The 17,362-nt window shown below is 39.2% G+C and overlaps 1 protein-coding gene across 1 annotated transcript; it reads left to right on the plus strand.

The window, feature by feature from the left end:
- Positions 1–578: 578 nt before the first annotated feature.
- On the plus strand, positions 579–15,149 carry CD40LG (CD40 ligand). Its single transcript, XM_081277388.1, has 5 exons — positions 579–1,124; positions 3,160–3,291; positions 7,952–8,006; positions 9,886–9,945; positions 12,798–15,149. The coding sequence occupies exons 1-5, from the start codon at positions 969–971 to the stop codon at positions 13,172–13,174; spliced, it is 780 nt and encodes a 259-aa protein (XP_081133514.1). The 5' UTR covers positions 579–968; the 3' UTR covers positions 13,175–15,149.
- Positions 15,150–17,362: the final 2,213 nt, after the last annotated feature.

Consider the following 17,362-nt stretch of genomic DNA (forward strand, 5'->3'; position numbering starts at 1 on the left):
TACATCTTTTTTCTGTCTTCACAACAGCCTATGGGATAAACAAAGCAGGTGCCCTCTTTGGGTCTGAAGAATCTGAGATCTACAGAAGTTTGTGATTTACAAAGTCCATAGCAATTTGTTGGTAGAGCAAGGAATAGAATCCAGGTGTCTCAAGTGCAGCCTATTTTCATTATTCTGAACCATTGTATCAGCATTAGCAATTGAGACCTGCAACAGCTAAGCCAAGCTAATATTTCTGCTTTAATTTCTGTCTAGAGTTTTGGCCTGATTTCCTCAAAGACCCTACTTAGCTCTGCCTTTGGACAAAGATAATTTGTTCTTGCATCACCTTTTTTGCCTAAATCTTATTCAGTAATTTTTAGAACTCATTTTTTTCTTTACGCCATGTAGTCTTGACTTGCAAAGCTTCTGGGATTTTTATTGAGCTGAAAATGTAAAGAAATAGTCTTGAGAAGAAATCAGCCAGTAGCACACCAGTCACAAAATCAATCCAGACTTTTGTTGACAATTTTTTTCTGTCTTCTTATACCAGTTTCCCACTTTATATTAGTAAGATTGAAATTGAAATGAGTCAATTGCTTGTGGATGAATTTGTCACTTTCCTTGAAACTGGTGAACCCAAAAAGTTAGATAGCGATAGGAAAATGCTGCCATTGTCTGTTAAGAAGTCTATGACATCTCAAGGCAAGAATGAATGTATGGAAGAAGAAACTTGTTTCTTCTTTACTAACAAAAAGGAAAGCCTGGAAGTGAATGATATGGGTATAATTTAAAAAAAAAAAACAAAAAACCTTTACGTAACTTTTTAACTAGGAGAGAAGACTACGAAGCACTTTTTCCAGGAAGTGTGGGTTGCAACGATTGTGCGCTCTTAACTAATCCTGAGTAAGGTGGCCACTTTGACAGTCTTCTCATGCTGCCTCTGCCACCTTTTTGGTCAGAAGATATCATTTCAATTTTAACCCAGCATGATCGAAACGTACAGCCAACCTACTCCCCGATCTGTGGCCACTGGACTGCCTGTCAGCATGAAAATTTTTATGTGTTTACTTACTGTTTTTCTTATCACCCAGATGATTGGATCGGCACTTTTTGCTGTGTATCTTCATAGAAGGTTGGACAAGGTAAGATGAACCATGAGCCTTTATTAACTAATTCAAACTCTTATTGATCTGTGGGTTGCTTGGTTTTAGATCTAACCAAATAATGGTCGATGGTAGAAAACCAAGCTGATTACTGGCCTTGTGGCATGTTTGTTGTCTATTCAGTCAAGTGTCATGTTCTTACCTCTGATTAAGATATTAGATCTGGACCCAGATTGCCTGGTTTCCAATCTTGGCTCTGTCCCTACCAGGTCTGTGATCATGGATAAGTTACTTTACATTTCTATGCCTCAGTTTCCATGCCTGAGAAATAGAAATGCGAATGGTACCCCTCTCATAGATCAAATGAGTCCAGCCTTGTAAAGAGCTTAGAACAGTTGCCTTGCACATAGTAAGTTCTACGTGGGCATAGCTATAATTATTTGCTAAAGTTTTATTTGAAAAGTAATTTTTTTTCTGATAGAGACAACTTTTTTCTTTTAAACTTCCATCTAGGGGAGGAGAGAATCAATTTGATCTGAAAAGTCAAAGTGCTGCAGATTAGCACAGACATGGAAAAGTGCTTAAATTGGCAGGTTTTTTTTTTTAAGCAAAAATGGTGTTCTCTGTACGATGCTTCAAACACCAGTTGTAGTTGCAAGCTGCTCAGTTTCCCTCTGAGGTGTTTTACCTTCTTAAACAGTTGGACGTATAGGAACAGAAGAAAAGAGTAAAATTAGCACGAAGTTTTGCATTCTCAGAAAAAGATAACAGGAGTTTTCCTGTTTCCATGTATTTGTCCACTTATTGGCTCTATTGATAAAACACCAATCATAGTGTGACTAGGAGAAAATGAATCAATTATCTGGTTATTCCTAAAAGTCTGGAGGTGGCAACTGTGGCTAGACAGCACCTGGGTGACTGCAGTTTCTCAGGGATCCTTAACTGTCCTCTCTTGGAATGCAGATCTAGAATTAAGGTCACAGACTTCTCTATCAGTAAAAGGTGAGGTAGTGAGGGCTGAGGCAATCTACTACAAAACTCAAATTGTAGATTTCACTGCTGAAAAAAAAAAAGATGGGTTCTAGGACTGCTTGCTTGTTTGTTTGTGTTTGGTCTGGTAGATTCTGTCAATCAAATGCCTGGACATAGGCCTAGCTCTTAAAGGAGAAATACTGACCTGGGTAGACTTAAATGTACCATAACATTCAGGTGTGTTCTTAGTGACCCCCAAAGCTGCTGGTTAACTTGGGTTTTATTTGTTTGTTTGTTTTCATGCTGGAGATTGAACCCAGGGACACTTTACCACTGAGCTGCCTCCCCAGTCCTTTTTATTTTTATTTTGAGACAGGTTCTCTCTAAGTTGCCCAGGCTGGCTTCAAACTTGTGATCCTCCTGCCTCAGCCTCCAGAGTGGCTGGGATTATAGGCCCAGCTTTTGATCTTGTTCTGAATCTTAGAAATCTGCTCCTAAAACAAGATAATGCTATAGGATTAGTTGATGACACAAGTGAATTATATATATTTAATTACTAGAACATTGGAAAACAAAATATCTTGTTAACTTTGGGGATTAAAAACAATTTCTTTAAAAATGCAAATATTTTCTACAAATATTGAAGTTATGAAGGAAGAAAATTGTAATTAGAATCAAAGTAAAATGGACTCACATCACAAATTAACTTCTTTTGAAAGCACTTCTTCATGAACAATAAAATAAAGTGGGTAAATTAGCCCAGCAGAAAACTATTTTATAGACTGATAGGAAATATGACAATTATACAATATTGTAATTATGGTACTTTGAAAAATATAGACTTTATAATGACAGTTCATTAGAATAGCTGTGATTCTACCTACAGTTTCAGATAATATGCTTTCTTAATTGCTGGATTTTGCAGATTTTTAAATGGCAAATACCAAAGGCAATGATCTGACATAATAATTTATAATCTTCCCCACTTATGCTTTCTCAACATCCTCTTGTTGGTATGATGGAACTGAATGTGGAGGCAGGCATTATTAGCTGTATTCTTCTAATGAATGACATTTCTCATCTCCTTGTTATTTCAAAACAGATAGAAGATGAAAGGAATCTTCATGAGGATTTTGTATTCATGAAAACGATACAGAGATGCAACAAAGGAGATGGATCTTTATCCCTGCTAAACTGTGAGGAAATCCGAAGTCAATTTGAAGGCTTTGTCAAGGTAATGCACTCAGTTACTGGTAAAAGTCATTTAAAAGTTTTACTATACTTGTTAGGTTGGGAAACTGAAATCTGACAATGTGAAAGTTTGAAGATTTGTTATATCTACACATGCACATATACACATACATATGTAAAAATATATACATACCTGCATGGATAAGAATGTGTGTATGAAAAAAAAGCAAAAATTAAGCCAAAATCCTACATTAAAAAGGAAAGTTGGATGAGCTGGGGTTGTGGCTCAGCAGTAGAGCGCTCACCTAGCATGTGTGAGGCACTGGGTTTGATCCTCAGCATCACATAAAAATAAATAAATAAAATAAAGGTATTGTGTCTAACTATAACTAAAAAAATATTTTTAAAAAGTTAAAAAAAAGGAAAGTTGGATGCCAGGCACAGTGGCATATGCCTGTAATCCCAGCAGCTCGGGAGGCTGAGGCAGGAGGATTGCAAATTCAAAGTCAGCCTCAGCAATTTTAGTAAGGCGCTAAGCAACTCAGTGAGACCCTCCCTATCTCTAAATAAAATACAAAATAGGGCCGGGGATGTGGCTCAGTGGTCAAGTGCCCCTGAATTCAATCCCTAGTACCGAAAAAAAAAAATGGGTACATTCTTGCTTGATAAAAACAAAAAGGCTCTCTCTGGGAAAAATATACTTGTGGGCACATTCATGCATCCTCAGTAACTCACACATGTTGATGCCACTGAGAAAAAATGATGAAGAAGTACACCAAGTTCTATTTTTTGCATTTCTGTATCTCCCCACCCAAACCTTGATGTTTTCCCACTGGGGCACCATAGTCTGTTCCCCATTTTCCAGGAAAGCAATAACCATTGGCAGCTGCCATGTTGGCAGGTCACAAGTGAATGTGTTGCTTACACCAGGAGTAGTAGGGATTCCTGACAGATGCAGTCTCTAGTACTTATCCCATGAAGGACTTCCAGGTACTAACAAACATATCTACCTACCTAACAAACATATTTCCATGCCAATCAAACCAGACTTCATAACATACCACTTGCTCACAAAGTCAGTCCAGTAGAGCCAATCATGGCCAGAGGCAGAGAAGGTTTGAAGCCTTTTAACACAAAAGGCTATTAGCCACCCACTAGTGATATGGCCAATAATGGGTACCTAAAATAAGAACTTCTAGAATTTTTATATTACTTTGGTCATCACAGACATGATATCAAATGGCTCTTTTTCCTGAAACAGACCATCAGGAATTCTCTCTGTCCATTTCCCTCTGAGTCAAGTGCCCTTGGCCTTCAGCTCACTTAGGGGTCATGTCCAGGAGGCAGCACACCACATTGAGGACAGCCCTGTGTCAGATTGAGTGGATACCTGAATAAACCAACAGGAATTAGTTTTCACATGCAGATAACGTGTAATTGAATAAGGGAGTAAGGGACTTCAGAATTTATTCTTGTCCTCCTGTACTGTCACCAATGTATAATTTAACCCAGTAGTGAAAACTCAAAGAGCTTATTCCTGAGTCACCTACAGGGATCAAAATGTGGCTCAAATCTGTAGCTGACTTTCAGATTCTTTACACTAGGTTTTATGGAAATTTAAAAAATAATTTTAGATGGACACAATACCTTATTTATTTATTTATTATGTGGTACTGAGGATGGAACCTGGTGCCTCACATGTGCTATGCAACTGCTGTACCAGTGAGCTACAGCCCCAGCCCCTATACTAGGTTTTAAATGAAACTTCCAACCCTTTATCTGTAAGACTAACCAGATTGGGAAATTTGGGGTTTGTCCAGTTCTTGGAAGTTTCTAGCAAAGAGTATTGGGAAGTATTGCAAATTTAAATGTAAATAAAACCACATTTAAAAAATTATTAATTATCCAAATAGCATAATCCAAGGCTATGTGCCTTGAGCTAATGACTTCACCTCTCTGGGCCTCTGTTTTCTGATGTATAACATGAGAAGGCTCAGATTATCTGCAAGGGCACTACCAGCTCTGACAGTCTGTAATAATATGATTAGCCCTCAGTCCCTTCCAATGGCAGTGAGAACAGCTTGTTGGTTTTTCCTTCTCTCTCTTATGGAGAGTTTTACAGTTGAACTGCCAATTCCTCGTGTCCTTATTTCAAATCAGAATTGTAAAACTTCCAAAATCAACTACCGGATAGGTGTAAGGAAAACAGTTGGTTTGATCTCTCTGTTTATACATATATGAAAAAAAGTAACAGCTCCAAGTTTTGTATTTTAAAAAGATAGACCTTTTCAGGCAAGTCAACCAGTGACCCAGGAGGTCCCTTGTCTGAAATGTAGCAGGTATGGAACCCCGATCAAAGCCATCTGACAAAGTCCTTCAACTGCCCAATCCTCCTCCAATGCCTGACCCCTTTTCAAATACCAATTCCCCCAAATTTCTCACTCCAAAAATATTTTGGACTCTTTTTAATCCAACAGTCCAACTACAGAATAACCTCAGATAGGTTTTGTGTTTTCTCATCTAATGGTAGCAGGCTTTCTTTCCAGGCTATAATCTGGCTTGTCCAGAGCAACAAGCTTAAATTTTGGGGCTTTGAGTCATAGGGCTTAACAGAGTCTTAGAAATTATCAGATCCACTGGGCCATAATCCCAGAAATTTAGAGGGCTGATGTGGGAGGATCACAAGTTCCCTCAGCAACTTAGCAAAGACCTTGTCTTAAAACTAAAAAATAATAAAATAATTTTTAAATGGGTGGGGATGTAGCTCACTGGTAGAGCACTTGCCTAGCATGTACAAGGCCCTGGATTCAATCTGTAGCACTGCAAAAAGGAGAAAGGAAGGAAAAAATCAGTCTTTTTCCACTACCCCTACCAAGTGATCACCCCATCTTTATTTTAGCATACCTACTGACAAGGAACTCATTATCATCTGAGGCAGGTAACCATGCTGTCACTTTGGGAGGAAAATGGGATTCAGGGCTCAGGGCTAAATGAAGGCATCATTTTGAAAAGAGAAATTTCACATAAAAACTACCTGTCTCGCTCCCTGCTAGAATGTTCTATTCAATGATTATCTGCACATAATCCCTGAGATGCCTTTGAAAGAGTCAAATCATTTTGTTTTCAAGTTAAAGGGCAACCTGTCCATATGTGCCACATAGAGTTCTAATTAAGAGAGAAATAACTATTCCTAGATTTTCTGAAAATCAACTTTAAAAAGTCTTTCTGTTCAAATGATGAGAGAAGCAGAGAGAGAGAGAGAGAGAGAGAGGGGTAACGAGAGAGAGGCTCTGGGGAGTGTGGCTGGGGAAAGTTCACGAAAAGGCAAGGCGGGGTGCATAAAAGACAAACTTTGCTGACTTCACGTTTTCATCTTGGCCAGGTCCTGACACCAATGCAAACATCTAGCCTAAAAGTATCTCAACCTTGATCATCACACTCTAGTTTTTTAAAAGACACTAAATAGTCATTTGTTTACTTGTTATCTCGAAAACATTTTCCTGTTGCCACATTTTCACCAGGCCCCACTTCAGCTCAAATGGAAAGTTGAAGGCCTGCGGCCCCTGTGAGAGTTTTGAGACTCAGGTTCTCCTTGGGGCTCTGTGACTTGCGCCCTCACATCTGGCAACTGAGCTGAGCCCACAGCTAAACAGTTAGCAGGAGCAACACAAATTCCTTCTTGGGGAGGGATGCAAAGGGAGGGCTCTGTATGCAATTGATTTCAGGGATGGAAGGAAGCACAGGACTTTGACTATCAGAAGATGGGAAAATACCATTCTCTTCCCACTTGTGTTCCTAATATAGAATAATGGAACAAATCAAGCCAGACCTGCAAATGTGTTTCTACTCTTGGTTTAAGCCTTGGACTCTTTGGGTGACCTCCAATCAGCCAGTTAAGCCCCCCAGGCCTTTTGTTCAGTCTCTTTAAAATGGCAGAAATGGCCTTGATCATCTTTCAACCAATGTCAATGGCAGTTGTTTTTAGCTTCTTAAGAACCTCTAATATCCCTTCAGTTTGTAGTGAAAATAAATCTGTTAAGTGTTGTATCTGCCTTTGAACAAAGCAGCATTGGGAGATGACCTGTTTTCCTAATAAATAAAAATTCAAATAAATTCAAAATAAATACACTCCATATAGGATGACCACTGAGAGAATCTCTTAAGCCCATTGACAAGAATAACAAAATTTAAAATGTCTGAAGGTTTTTTCATATTCTGGAATTTTTCTCTTAAGGTTAAATTTATTATTTATTATCTTTTCCTATGAGATTTCAGGCCAATTTTATCCTAATAGATATACACTATGCTTTATGTTAAAAAATATGCCATTACAAGTTCCCAGGGTAGAATCAGCTCTCCATTCAGCATTATTTGTCAATACCTGTCAAAGCCAGGGAGGTCGGGGTCATAGGGAGGCTCAGTACCACAGCCTCTGGTATAGAGAGAGCACTGGAATGGAGATAATGAGGCCTGGATTTTGTTTCCAGATTCTCCCCTGGGATTTCTGGCCTTGTCAACCCATCTGTCAGGGCCATGGGCTCCCAATTGGTATGATAGAATTAATGACAGCATCTTTGTCTATATGATAATCCTCACCAGAAACAGACTACAAAGTAATGACGGATACCCAAATCAATGATATTTCTAAAATCCTGTAGCAGAGTTCCTGTCAAAATAACCTTTTGCAATGATTCTTCTTTTAGGATATAATGTTAAACAAAGAGGAAAAGAAGAAAGAAAGTGTTGAAATGCAAAAAGGTAAGCTGCTTTTTACCAATTTTGATGAACACGTGAAAAGTAAAAGGAAGTTTGAGGCTGATCATATTGAACAACCCAGTGATGAATCAGGAAAGTTTTAGCCCTGGAAATAAAACAGAAATACCATTTACAAATGGGTACTTTCTCTGGTCCCTCTGATTTGGAAAGGCTTGGTGTGTATGTTCCTTTAATGATGACTACTAAATATGAAAAATCCCATTATATTCAATTTCTTAATTCAAAAACCATACAGCCTGGTACCACCTTCAGAGGATGAGATGACAAGAAAGCCATCAATTTGTAAAGGCGGCATCGATCACCCAATGATAACAATTTTTTCATCGGGGACAGTAGCCAGTAGAGCTTCTAGGATCCAAAAATGATAGTGTGACAGCATTCTAATTTTTGTCCTATGCTTGAACTCAGAGTATCCTGAACATCTAGGGTTGGGAAGGGACCATGATGGTTCTCAAATCTAGCACAATCCCCAGAATATAAATCTCTTTTAGTAAAAAATAAAAGGGGACACTATCAGGTCTCTGTTCAAACATGCCTAGGTATGAGGTAGCTTCTACCTCATAAGATGGCCTGGTCTACCTCTGAACAGCTCTAATAATTGTGGTAAGTTTAATATACTACTCAACAGAAGTCTTTCATCCTCTTGAGTTGAATTTAGTTCCAGTAGTTTCCACTCACTGAACCCAGTTCTGCTCTTTGGGGCTAAACTAACCAACTGTCTAGATATGGAAGACAACAAATATGGCCCCTGTACTTTGATTGGGTTTTTTATTTTCTGGTTTAAAATACTCTGTGTCTTCTAGTATTCCTCTGACAACAGTTTCTAGGCTTTTTCCTCTTCTAGTTGCCTCCTTTTCTGGAAACACCCAATTTTACCTGTTCCTTTTAGACTATAGCACCCCCAAAGCAGTACAATAATACCTGACATGACTTGAGCAACTGAAGCAGGAGAGAGTATTGCCAGAGAGACTAGTATATCACAAAGTTGGTGACTAAAATGCTATAGCTTGTGCAAATCTAAAACACATGAAGAAATGCATATAAATAGAGACATAGAGACTATTGTCTGACACAAAAAGAGTACTCAGAGCCTTAACCATTGGTTGGTATGCTAAAGAGTCATCTGATTCCCATGGAAGTTTCATCCTCAGAATGACTACAAGATACGTTGAGTGGTACCGTGTTGTATGTTAATTACAGTGAAATTTGAGAAAACAGTTCATGTGGATGCTGCCTTGTAGTCTTCAGGAAAATCATAAACTTAACCAAACTGGCCTTTCAGGTCATGCAGTTTGATGTCAGCATTTACAGGGTACCTTCAAAGTGCCCAGCACCACACATATAACTGGAAAAAAAGAAACTTCCAGACAGCCTTTGTACTTTTGAGACCAGCACATCTAATTAAGGAGCAAGGCTTTCTACATGAGAAACAAAGAAAAATCCAATAGTTTAGCCAGTTTCTTGACCAAATCAGACTCAATAAGCATCTTACTAGCAAAGTCTGCAAACACAACTTTGGGACCCACTGAAACCCCCAATGTGTGAGAGTTGTTCCTAAAAGCAAGATTCAAATTAGGCTTAATGAAGAAAGCATTTTAGCCTCTATAAGTCTGTGTCAATTGGAATTGAGTATTGAACAACTATTAGGAGAATGAAATCAGTGAAAAATTTCTAGTTTAATTATTGATATTAGAAACCAACTTTTCCTTCAGTGGGAAGAATTTCAGACCACATAATCATTCTTTTTAATAATCTATTTTAGCATAGTCTCTGTGACACACTTGTAGAAACTGCACCACATAGTCCTATGAGCAGTTTCATATTTTCTTGGCCTGACAGTTTGCTTTTGGTTTCATTTCAGGTGATCAGAATCCACAAATTGCTGTACATGTTGTAAGTGAGGCCAGTAAAACAGCATCTGGTAAGTCCCATAGCATCTGAGCACCAGCCACTCAAGGGGGAAGCTGGGATATAGAAGCAATGCAGCCTAATGATGAGGCTCCCCTCTTCCTCTGGGGCCCAATTTACAAACCTACTCATACACCTCAAATGCTATCCTTTGTCTTCAAAGTGAGCTCAAATGCACAGATGGGACTTAGAGGGACAAAGGGAGATGGGAAGTAGTCCCCATGTTCTCATTATGTTCTTGCTCAATGGCTGATTCTAAATGATGAATTACTGGGTGGAGGGACCATTATTCTGACAGCATAGAAGAGATGGCATGTAGTGACCTCCTGCCTGGGAGCATCCCTCCTCCTAACCCCTCTTCACTATGTGTAAATGGGCCTCAGGGGGTCTTTTCTGTCTTCTGTCAATCCCTGTATGATTAACCTCAGCCTCACTGGGGCCAACCTCAGGGAAATTAAAGGTAAAATCATTCTGTAAAGATCAATAGGTGCCAAGACGTTAGATTTTCCAATGAAGTAACAACAGACGACATACTGTGATCTTTTCAACTCTGAATGATTTTATTTCCATATATGTTCTGCCATCATTCTAGCCCTTAGATTTTTTCCCAAATCTGTACCTTGCAAAAGCTGATGTTAGAGAATGTGTCGCATCTGATAAATGATGGAAACACGTACGCTAGCATAAAATCCCCCATCTACATAAAGGCAAGAGCATCAGAGCAGTCTTTGAAAATTTCAGCAGATTGCTCTGGAATGGAGTTCTAAAGAGAGAGAGAGAGCACTCACACGTGTGAGCACGCATATGACAGAAACAGAGACTGAAAGAAAGAGAGGAAGACACTGTCTTATTGCTGAGGCAGCTTGGGCTTCTCAGTGGACCATGTAACACATACATGGTTATCATGGATCATGGTATGGAAATAAAAGCACCTGGTAGAGAGCTTTTGAACAATGGGATTCAAGAACCATGACCACCACTTAGTGGTGAGTGGCGTTAGGCAAGTTCCTTTAACTATGCAGCAGTTTCCTGCCTTACCTACTTGACAAGGTGACTTTGAGTATCAAGTCAGCTAATGTGAAAGAAAGTTATGCTGTCAAATTATGCTATACCACTGAAAGGTGCCACTACTTAGCTTACCTCATTGTGATTTAGATGTCAAAAGAATGACATAAAGTCCCTAATTAATATCAGTTATTCCTATAATAGTTAATAATTCTATCAGATGTCCCTTTCTCAGAAAATACACTTAATGGAGAACATCACAACTACATTGTAACTACATTGTTATGCCCATGGAAGCCATTCACATGACACCTTCTCTTTTGGATTACATGACAGCAACAGAGAAACCTCTTAAAATCATTTCCTACTAGTCTTTGTCCACCTATACCTAAATTTTTGCTCTTGGATATATTTCCTGGAATTCAGACTCTCCCCAAAGGCTCATGACTGATATCAGTCCTACAATATCTTAAAGTCTGTATCAAGTAGTTCTTCAGAGGGTCAAATGGGAAGACAATAACATCCCTCTCCATCCCAGTCTCCAATTTCTCATTCCTACCCAGTCACACTGCTGTAGACTTGACTTACATCTTATAGCAAGGACTAAAATAAAGAATTAACAAAGTGAACAAAATGGAATAAAAGATAGAGAACCTGTCCCTTTTTCCGAATGGTTCCAAAGTGAAAACATCATATGGAAAGCATAATTTCCAAAGTTTTTTTGTTGGGGGGGGACCTAAAAATGTCAGGCATTTCAGTATACCTCTCTCTTACCTGAGGATGAGTCTTTTTTTTAATATTGTTTAGTTGTCAACGGATCTTTATTTTATATGTTTATATGTGGTGCTGAGGATTGAACCCAGTGCCTCATACATGCTAGGCAAGTGCTCTACCACTAAGCCTCAGCCCCTAAGGATGAGTCTTAAAGATAGAGTCTAGTGCCCTGATAGACCTAAGACCACTGAATAGGACTTTTAAAAAAATGCTCAAGGAAGCAAATGCATCAATACTTTCACTTCTCCTCAACCCCCACCCCCTGTTAGCCAATCTAGCTCTCTGTGGGAGCTGATATTTGAAGTTGGGCACATATACTACTTTGAACCCACTCAACATCTCAGCAGAGAAAATGGCACATGGTTGGTGGGTACTCTGGCTTAGCCACAAGAATACAGGCACTTTCAAGTTGGTGGCACCCACTACAATGGGAGATCAAAATGCACATAGTGAAATGAACACACAGTTTATTTTCATACTTCCTTGCCTAATTTTAGTCCTTGCTGTGGGAGGCAGGTCGGTTTTGCTACATGATCAGCTAGGAAGAAACAGGGGCTTTTCTCTGAGCTAAGGCAGAGCTAGGTAGGGTAACAGCTCTTTGATTTTATGAAATTCAAGGCAAGCAAGGTATCCATGTTAATATTAGCAATGATTTTGTCTGAATAATTTGGTATGCATAATTCATGATGTGGAATTTTGAAATCACTTGCACTTTCTTAAATCCAAGGGAAAATTGGCTTTTAAGAACTAAAAAGACAAGGAAACTCACTGTGAACTGTTACTTTATTTAATCTCCACAAGTTTCTGAAATGTGTTTGTTTTAATATCAGCTCCATATTGCCAATGAGGAACTGAGGCTCAGGGAGATTGACTTGTCCAAGGTTGAAGAAAGCTAGCACTGAAATCCAGCTCTGACTCTAAAGCCCATGCTAATTTGTTATCCACAATTCCTCCAAAACTCTGAGGGCTGGAAGGAGCCTTGAGAATCCATTCCTATTTCCAGTTAGAATGTGAACAAAGCTATTTCCAGTTAGAATGTGAACCATGCTCTTGCTTCCCCTTAACCAGAATTTTCTCTTTTTTCAGTTCTACAGTGGGCCAAAAAAGGATATTACACCATGAGCAACAACTTGGTAACCCTTGAAAATGGGAAACAGCTGACTGTTAAAAGAGAAGGACTCTATTATGTCTACACCCAAGTTACCTTCTGTTCCAACCGGGAAGCTTTGAGTCAAGCTCCATTTATAGTCAGCCTCTGTCTGAAGTCCTCAAGTGAATCTGAGAGAATCTTACTGAGGGCGGCAACCAGCCACAGTTCCTCCAAACCTTGCGGCCAACAGTCCACTCATTTGGGAGGAGTATTTGAATTGCAATCAGGTGCTTCACTGTTTGTCAACGTGACTGATCCAAGCCAAGTGAGCCATGGGACCGGCTTCACGTCTTTTGGCTTACTCAAACTCTGAACAGTGCAACCTCCTAGGCTGTGGTCAAGCTGACAGTGGCAGTCTTCATAACACAGCAAAGCAGTTGAGACCACCCCCTGTTGAACTGCCTATTTATAACCCTAGGATCCTCCTCATGGAGAAATATTTATTATGCACCCCAAGGCATGTAGGTCTGTAACAAGTGAATTACAGGATGGGCAACACCCTAACAGACCCTGCTCCATAAGAGCTTATATTCTGAAGCAGCAACCCCACTGATGCAGACACCCAGAGACTCCCATGAAAAAACGAGGTCATTATGCACAGATAGAAGTCTGAGTAAACAGCAGATTATTAGCCAAGTTCAGTTTTGTTTATTTATGTGCGTGTCTTTCAGTGGATAATGTATTTGATTTACTAGTGAAGATGCAGAAGGGAAATGAGGAGCCTCAGCTCACACTCATGTGTGGTTGACTCTGGGTCCCTGAGGCCCTGATGAAGGAGGCCAGGTTCTAGAAAGTCTACCATTGTGGAGAACTGAGAAACCCTACCCCACTACCACCCTAACACTCATACTTTCTCAATCTCCATCCCTCCCTGTCTCTCTCACTTCACCACACACACACACACACACACACACACACACACACACACACACAGTCAGGCTGTTAGTAATCAGCTGCCTTATTTCTACCCTGTCCCTATCTGCAGCACTGAGATGAGAGGCAGCAACAGAGAAATCAGCTCCAAGCCTGCCCTCTTCTCATCATGAAATGACTGTATTTAAAGAAAATCTATTTTGTGTCCCTATGGTATCCTTTGTTTCCAGAGTGAATTTGTCATTATCTTGTTATTTATTTTTTGAATAATAAAGATCCCTTAACATTATTGTTATTGTTTAGTACCTAAAACTCACAGCCAGGTTGGGGGAAGAGGAAGGAAGTATTTGGAGGGGATTTTGCCAACCTTTGTACTAATCTCATAAACTTAGTTCTCAAGCTTGGAACACAACAAAATGTCTTGGTGACAACATACTCTCCAAAGTTTGTCATTACCTTCATTTCTTCAATGGATGACAAAGAGGCCTATTCAGTGAAAAGCAATCTGGGTCTTTATCTCCAGTTTGCATGAAAAAGGTTAAAGGAGATTGATATTTAAAAAACTTAATCACAGATAAGCAAAACTGGAGGGAGGGCCTTAAATGAGAAGCAGTAGCCTATCATTTTAACAGCTGTCTAGGTTGTTCCATCTTAGACAAGAGGAAATGGAAACAGGATACCCTGTGGGTTTATTGGCCCCATAGTCTTCCACTGAGTCCAATAAAGTCATTTCTAGTTGCCTCTAATCAGGGAATTGTTCATGTAAGAAAAACAGAGTGGCATCTTCATCTTTACTGATAGAGTGCTTTTTAAGACAAACATCATCTATCCATCTAAAAAACTATTACTGTAGAAATAAGAAAGAGGAAGAAGCAGAAGTATGGCATCCACTCTTGGCTACCACCCCTGCTCTTCAGCCCTGTGGCTAGCACAGCCCTGTCTGGACAGGGTGACTCTGAAGAGCTTGCAGTATGAGTACCCAAAACAAGGCTGATATGCCAGACCAATGTAGGTGGCTTGTATACTTTCTCCAATGGGAGAACTTTGATATGAACAAGGGTGATGTTGATTCAGGAGCTCACTGTGTATGGGTCCACAGTGCTTTCTTATCCTCCAGAAGCAAAGATCTTTCTACCCTGTTAACCTTTGCATGGGAGGACTGAAGGAAGTGGGGCAGCTGAGGAGACACTATGATAACCTTACAGGTATGGGCCTTCCTTAGGAAGGCCAGGATTCCAAGACTACCTGAGGGAAGGACCTGGCCCAGTTAAAAGAGAAGGACACAATACACAGGTCCCAGCTCTCTCTCCCTTATAGTAGGTGAGTGCCCACTGTAGTATTGCCAAAATGCATTCTACTGTCATGCATTATTAATTAGAACAAATAAAAAATGGCTATAAAATAACCACATTCCACATGACCTATTTCCTCCAGCCACTCCCACCCCACTTACCACCCAATAGTTCAAATTGTTAATCCATTGAATTGAATAATCCACCAATGAGGTTTCAGCTCTCATAATCTAACCATTTAACCTCTGAACATGGTTACATGGGATATCATACATGTTTCTAACACTTGAGCTTTTCAGGAAACACTTCATATCCAAACCATACCAATAGGTTCATCAGAAGGGAATTCATGTCCACGTAGGCACACTTTTTTTTTATACTTTACACTCATGACCTCTTTTCATTTAAACATCACCCCTGCATTTCACCCTGTTTTCTTCTTCCTTGGGAATCATTAACTTCAAGATTATTTCTACCTGTAGTAACCAAGTTCCTAACAATATCTATTATCAAAAGTAATGTTATTGATACAAAACACTACATTTTCTAGGCTCATTTTCTCCCATGGTTTCTACTGCCCTCTAAATGTCATCTCCTGTAGTACCAACCCAGACCTTTTCCCTAAGCTTCAGTCTCATATAGATAACTGCCTTCAGCCTCTCAGACTATTTCATCAGGAGGACATCTTGATCCCATCCATCACCCTCTTTTCTTTATGTCCTATGTACTTACCATGAGCCATCTCCCCAGGTTCATGGTTTTAATTACCACTTTCATGCTTCTAATGTAGTACTTTTAGTTTTCACCTATCCTCTTGAATTTGCCTCCATCTCCAAATGGTAGGCCCAAGCCCTTAAACCTAATGCATCCAAATGGAACTCTTGATCTTGCCCTCCACTTGATAGGATCCACTTTCACAGTTGCTCACTCCAGTGAGTGGCATCTTCCTCTACTCTGTCTAATCCAGAAACCTGGCTTAACTATCTCTCAATGTCCTCATTCCCCATGTGCAACTCTGCCTGCTTATACTCATCAACCCTATTTCTTAGTTCTTTTTTTTCTCCTGGGGATGGAGATATTCTAGGCACAGCCAACTACCACCAAACTGCACCCCTATCTCCTTACTTTTTACTTCTATTTCTTCTGTCACTAGTCCAGCCTAAATTATCATTATTTCTCTTCTGGAATAGTAAAGTAGCCTCCAAGATTTCTTGACCCTTCTCATCCATTCTCCATGCACAGCCATAGTGCTGTTAAACACAGTTATGATTTTACCACTCTCCTGATTCTTATTGACCTAAGAATGAAGACAAAAATAATTAACTTATCATATCTTCTACCATCACCTCTAAGTCTCCAGATGTAAGACCCATTTCATTCCCCAAATGCATGCTGCAGTTAACAAGTACTTCATGGCACTTAATGTGGTTGGGATTTTCCCTACTGTGCTGTGAGATTCTTGAGGACCAAGACCTTGTCCTCTTCACCATGGTAACATCATTGTCTACCACAATGTTCAGCATAGAATTGGCCCCTTTTTTGTTGCATGAAGGAATAAATGAGTGAATAAATGCAGCTGCTTATAACCCAAGAGTCCAGGAAATAGTTCTGTGTGTTAGTTGAAGCAAAATTTACAAAACAAAATTTACAAAATACTCATTATATCAAAAATATCTAAATAATAAAAATGTGTCCCTGGAGTAGAAGACAATTTAGAACTAAACTGTGGATAAAAATAGATAATTTATCTTTGTTATAATTTCATTGTAGCCTGAAAAATAGTACATGATGCTTGCTCCAAACTTCACTTGAACACTTTAGTAGTTGTTCTAATAAATGACAAGAATTTGAGTACATTTCTGACCTACCTATAGTAAGTCATCTAATTTAGTTCCAGTTTTATAAACATGTTACTTACGTATTCCATCTAAAGATGAAGAAGGAATGCTTGAAATTCCTAAAAATTTTTATTTCTAGATAAACAAAAATTAACAAAGTAAAAATATTACAATGTTTGTTGTTTGATGGGAAACAAATGACTATAAAATGCAAATAGGGTGTGTAGCAAGCTGTCAGTACAGGGCACCCCACTTACAGGAAACAACACATAAACACTTGGGCTTCAGGAGAGAACCCATTTTGAACCATATTTGACTATTTCTACAGAGTCTGATACCACTGTGTTGGGACCTGTGCTATCTTAGGTCTCTCAATAAACCTAAGGCCCTTTGAGACACAGAAACATGGAACTAATTATAATTTTAGTTATGCTCTTTTTTGTGAACCACATGCCCATTTAAAAAAAACAGAAATATTCATTGTAGTGTGGAGATTAA

This window comes from Spermophilus citellus (assembly GCF_964194105.1).
Source record: "Spermophilus citellus genome assembly, chromosome: X".
Lineage (NCBI taxonomy): Eukaryota > Metazoa > Chordata > Mammalia > Rodentia > Sciuridae > Spermophilus > Spermophilus citellus.

Excerpts from the sequence above, each read along its gene's own strand:
- CD40LG (XM_081277388.1), top strand. The coding sequence starts at position 969 with ATGATCGAAACGTACAGCCAACCTACTCCCCGATCTGTGGCCACTGGA. Across the intron at positions 1,125-3,159 it reads TTCATAGAAGGTTGGACAAG|ATAGAAGATGAAAGGAATCT; the intron begins GTAAGATGAACC and ends ATTTCAAAACAG. Across the intron at positions 9,946-12,797 it reads GGCCAGTAAAACAGCATCTG|TTCTACAGTGGGCCAAAAAA; the intron begins GTAAGTCCCATA and ends CTCTTTTTTCAG.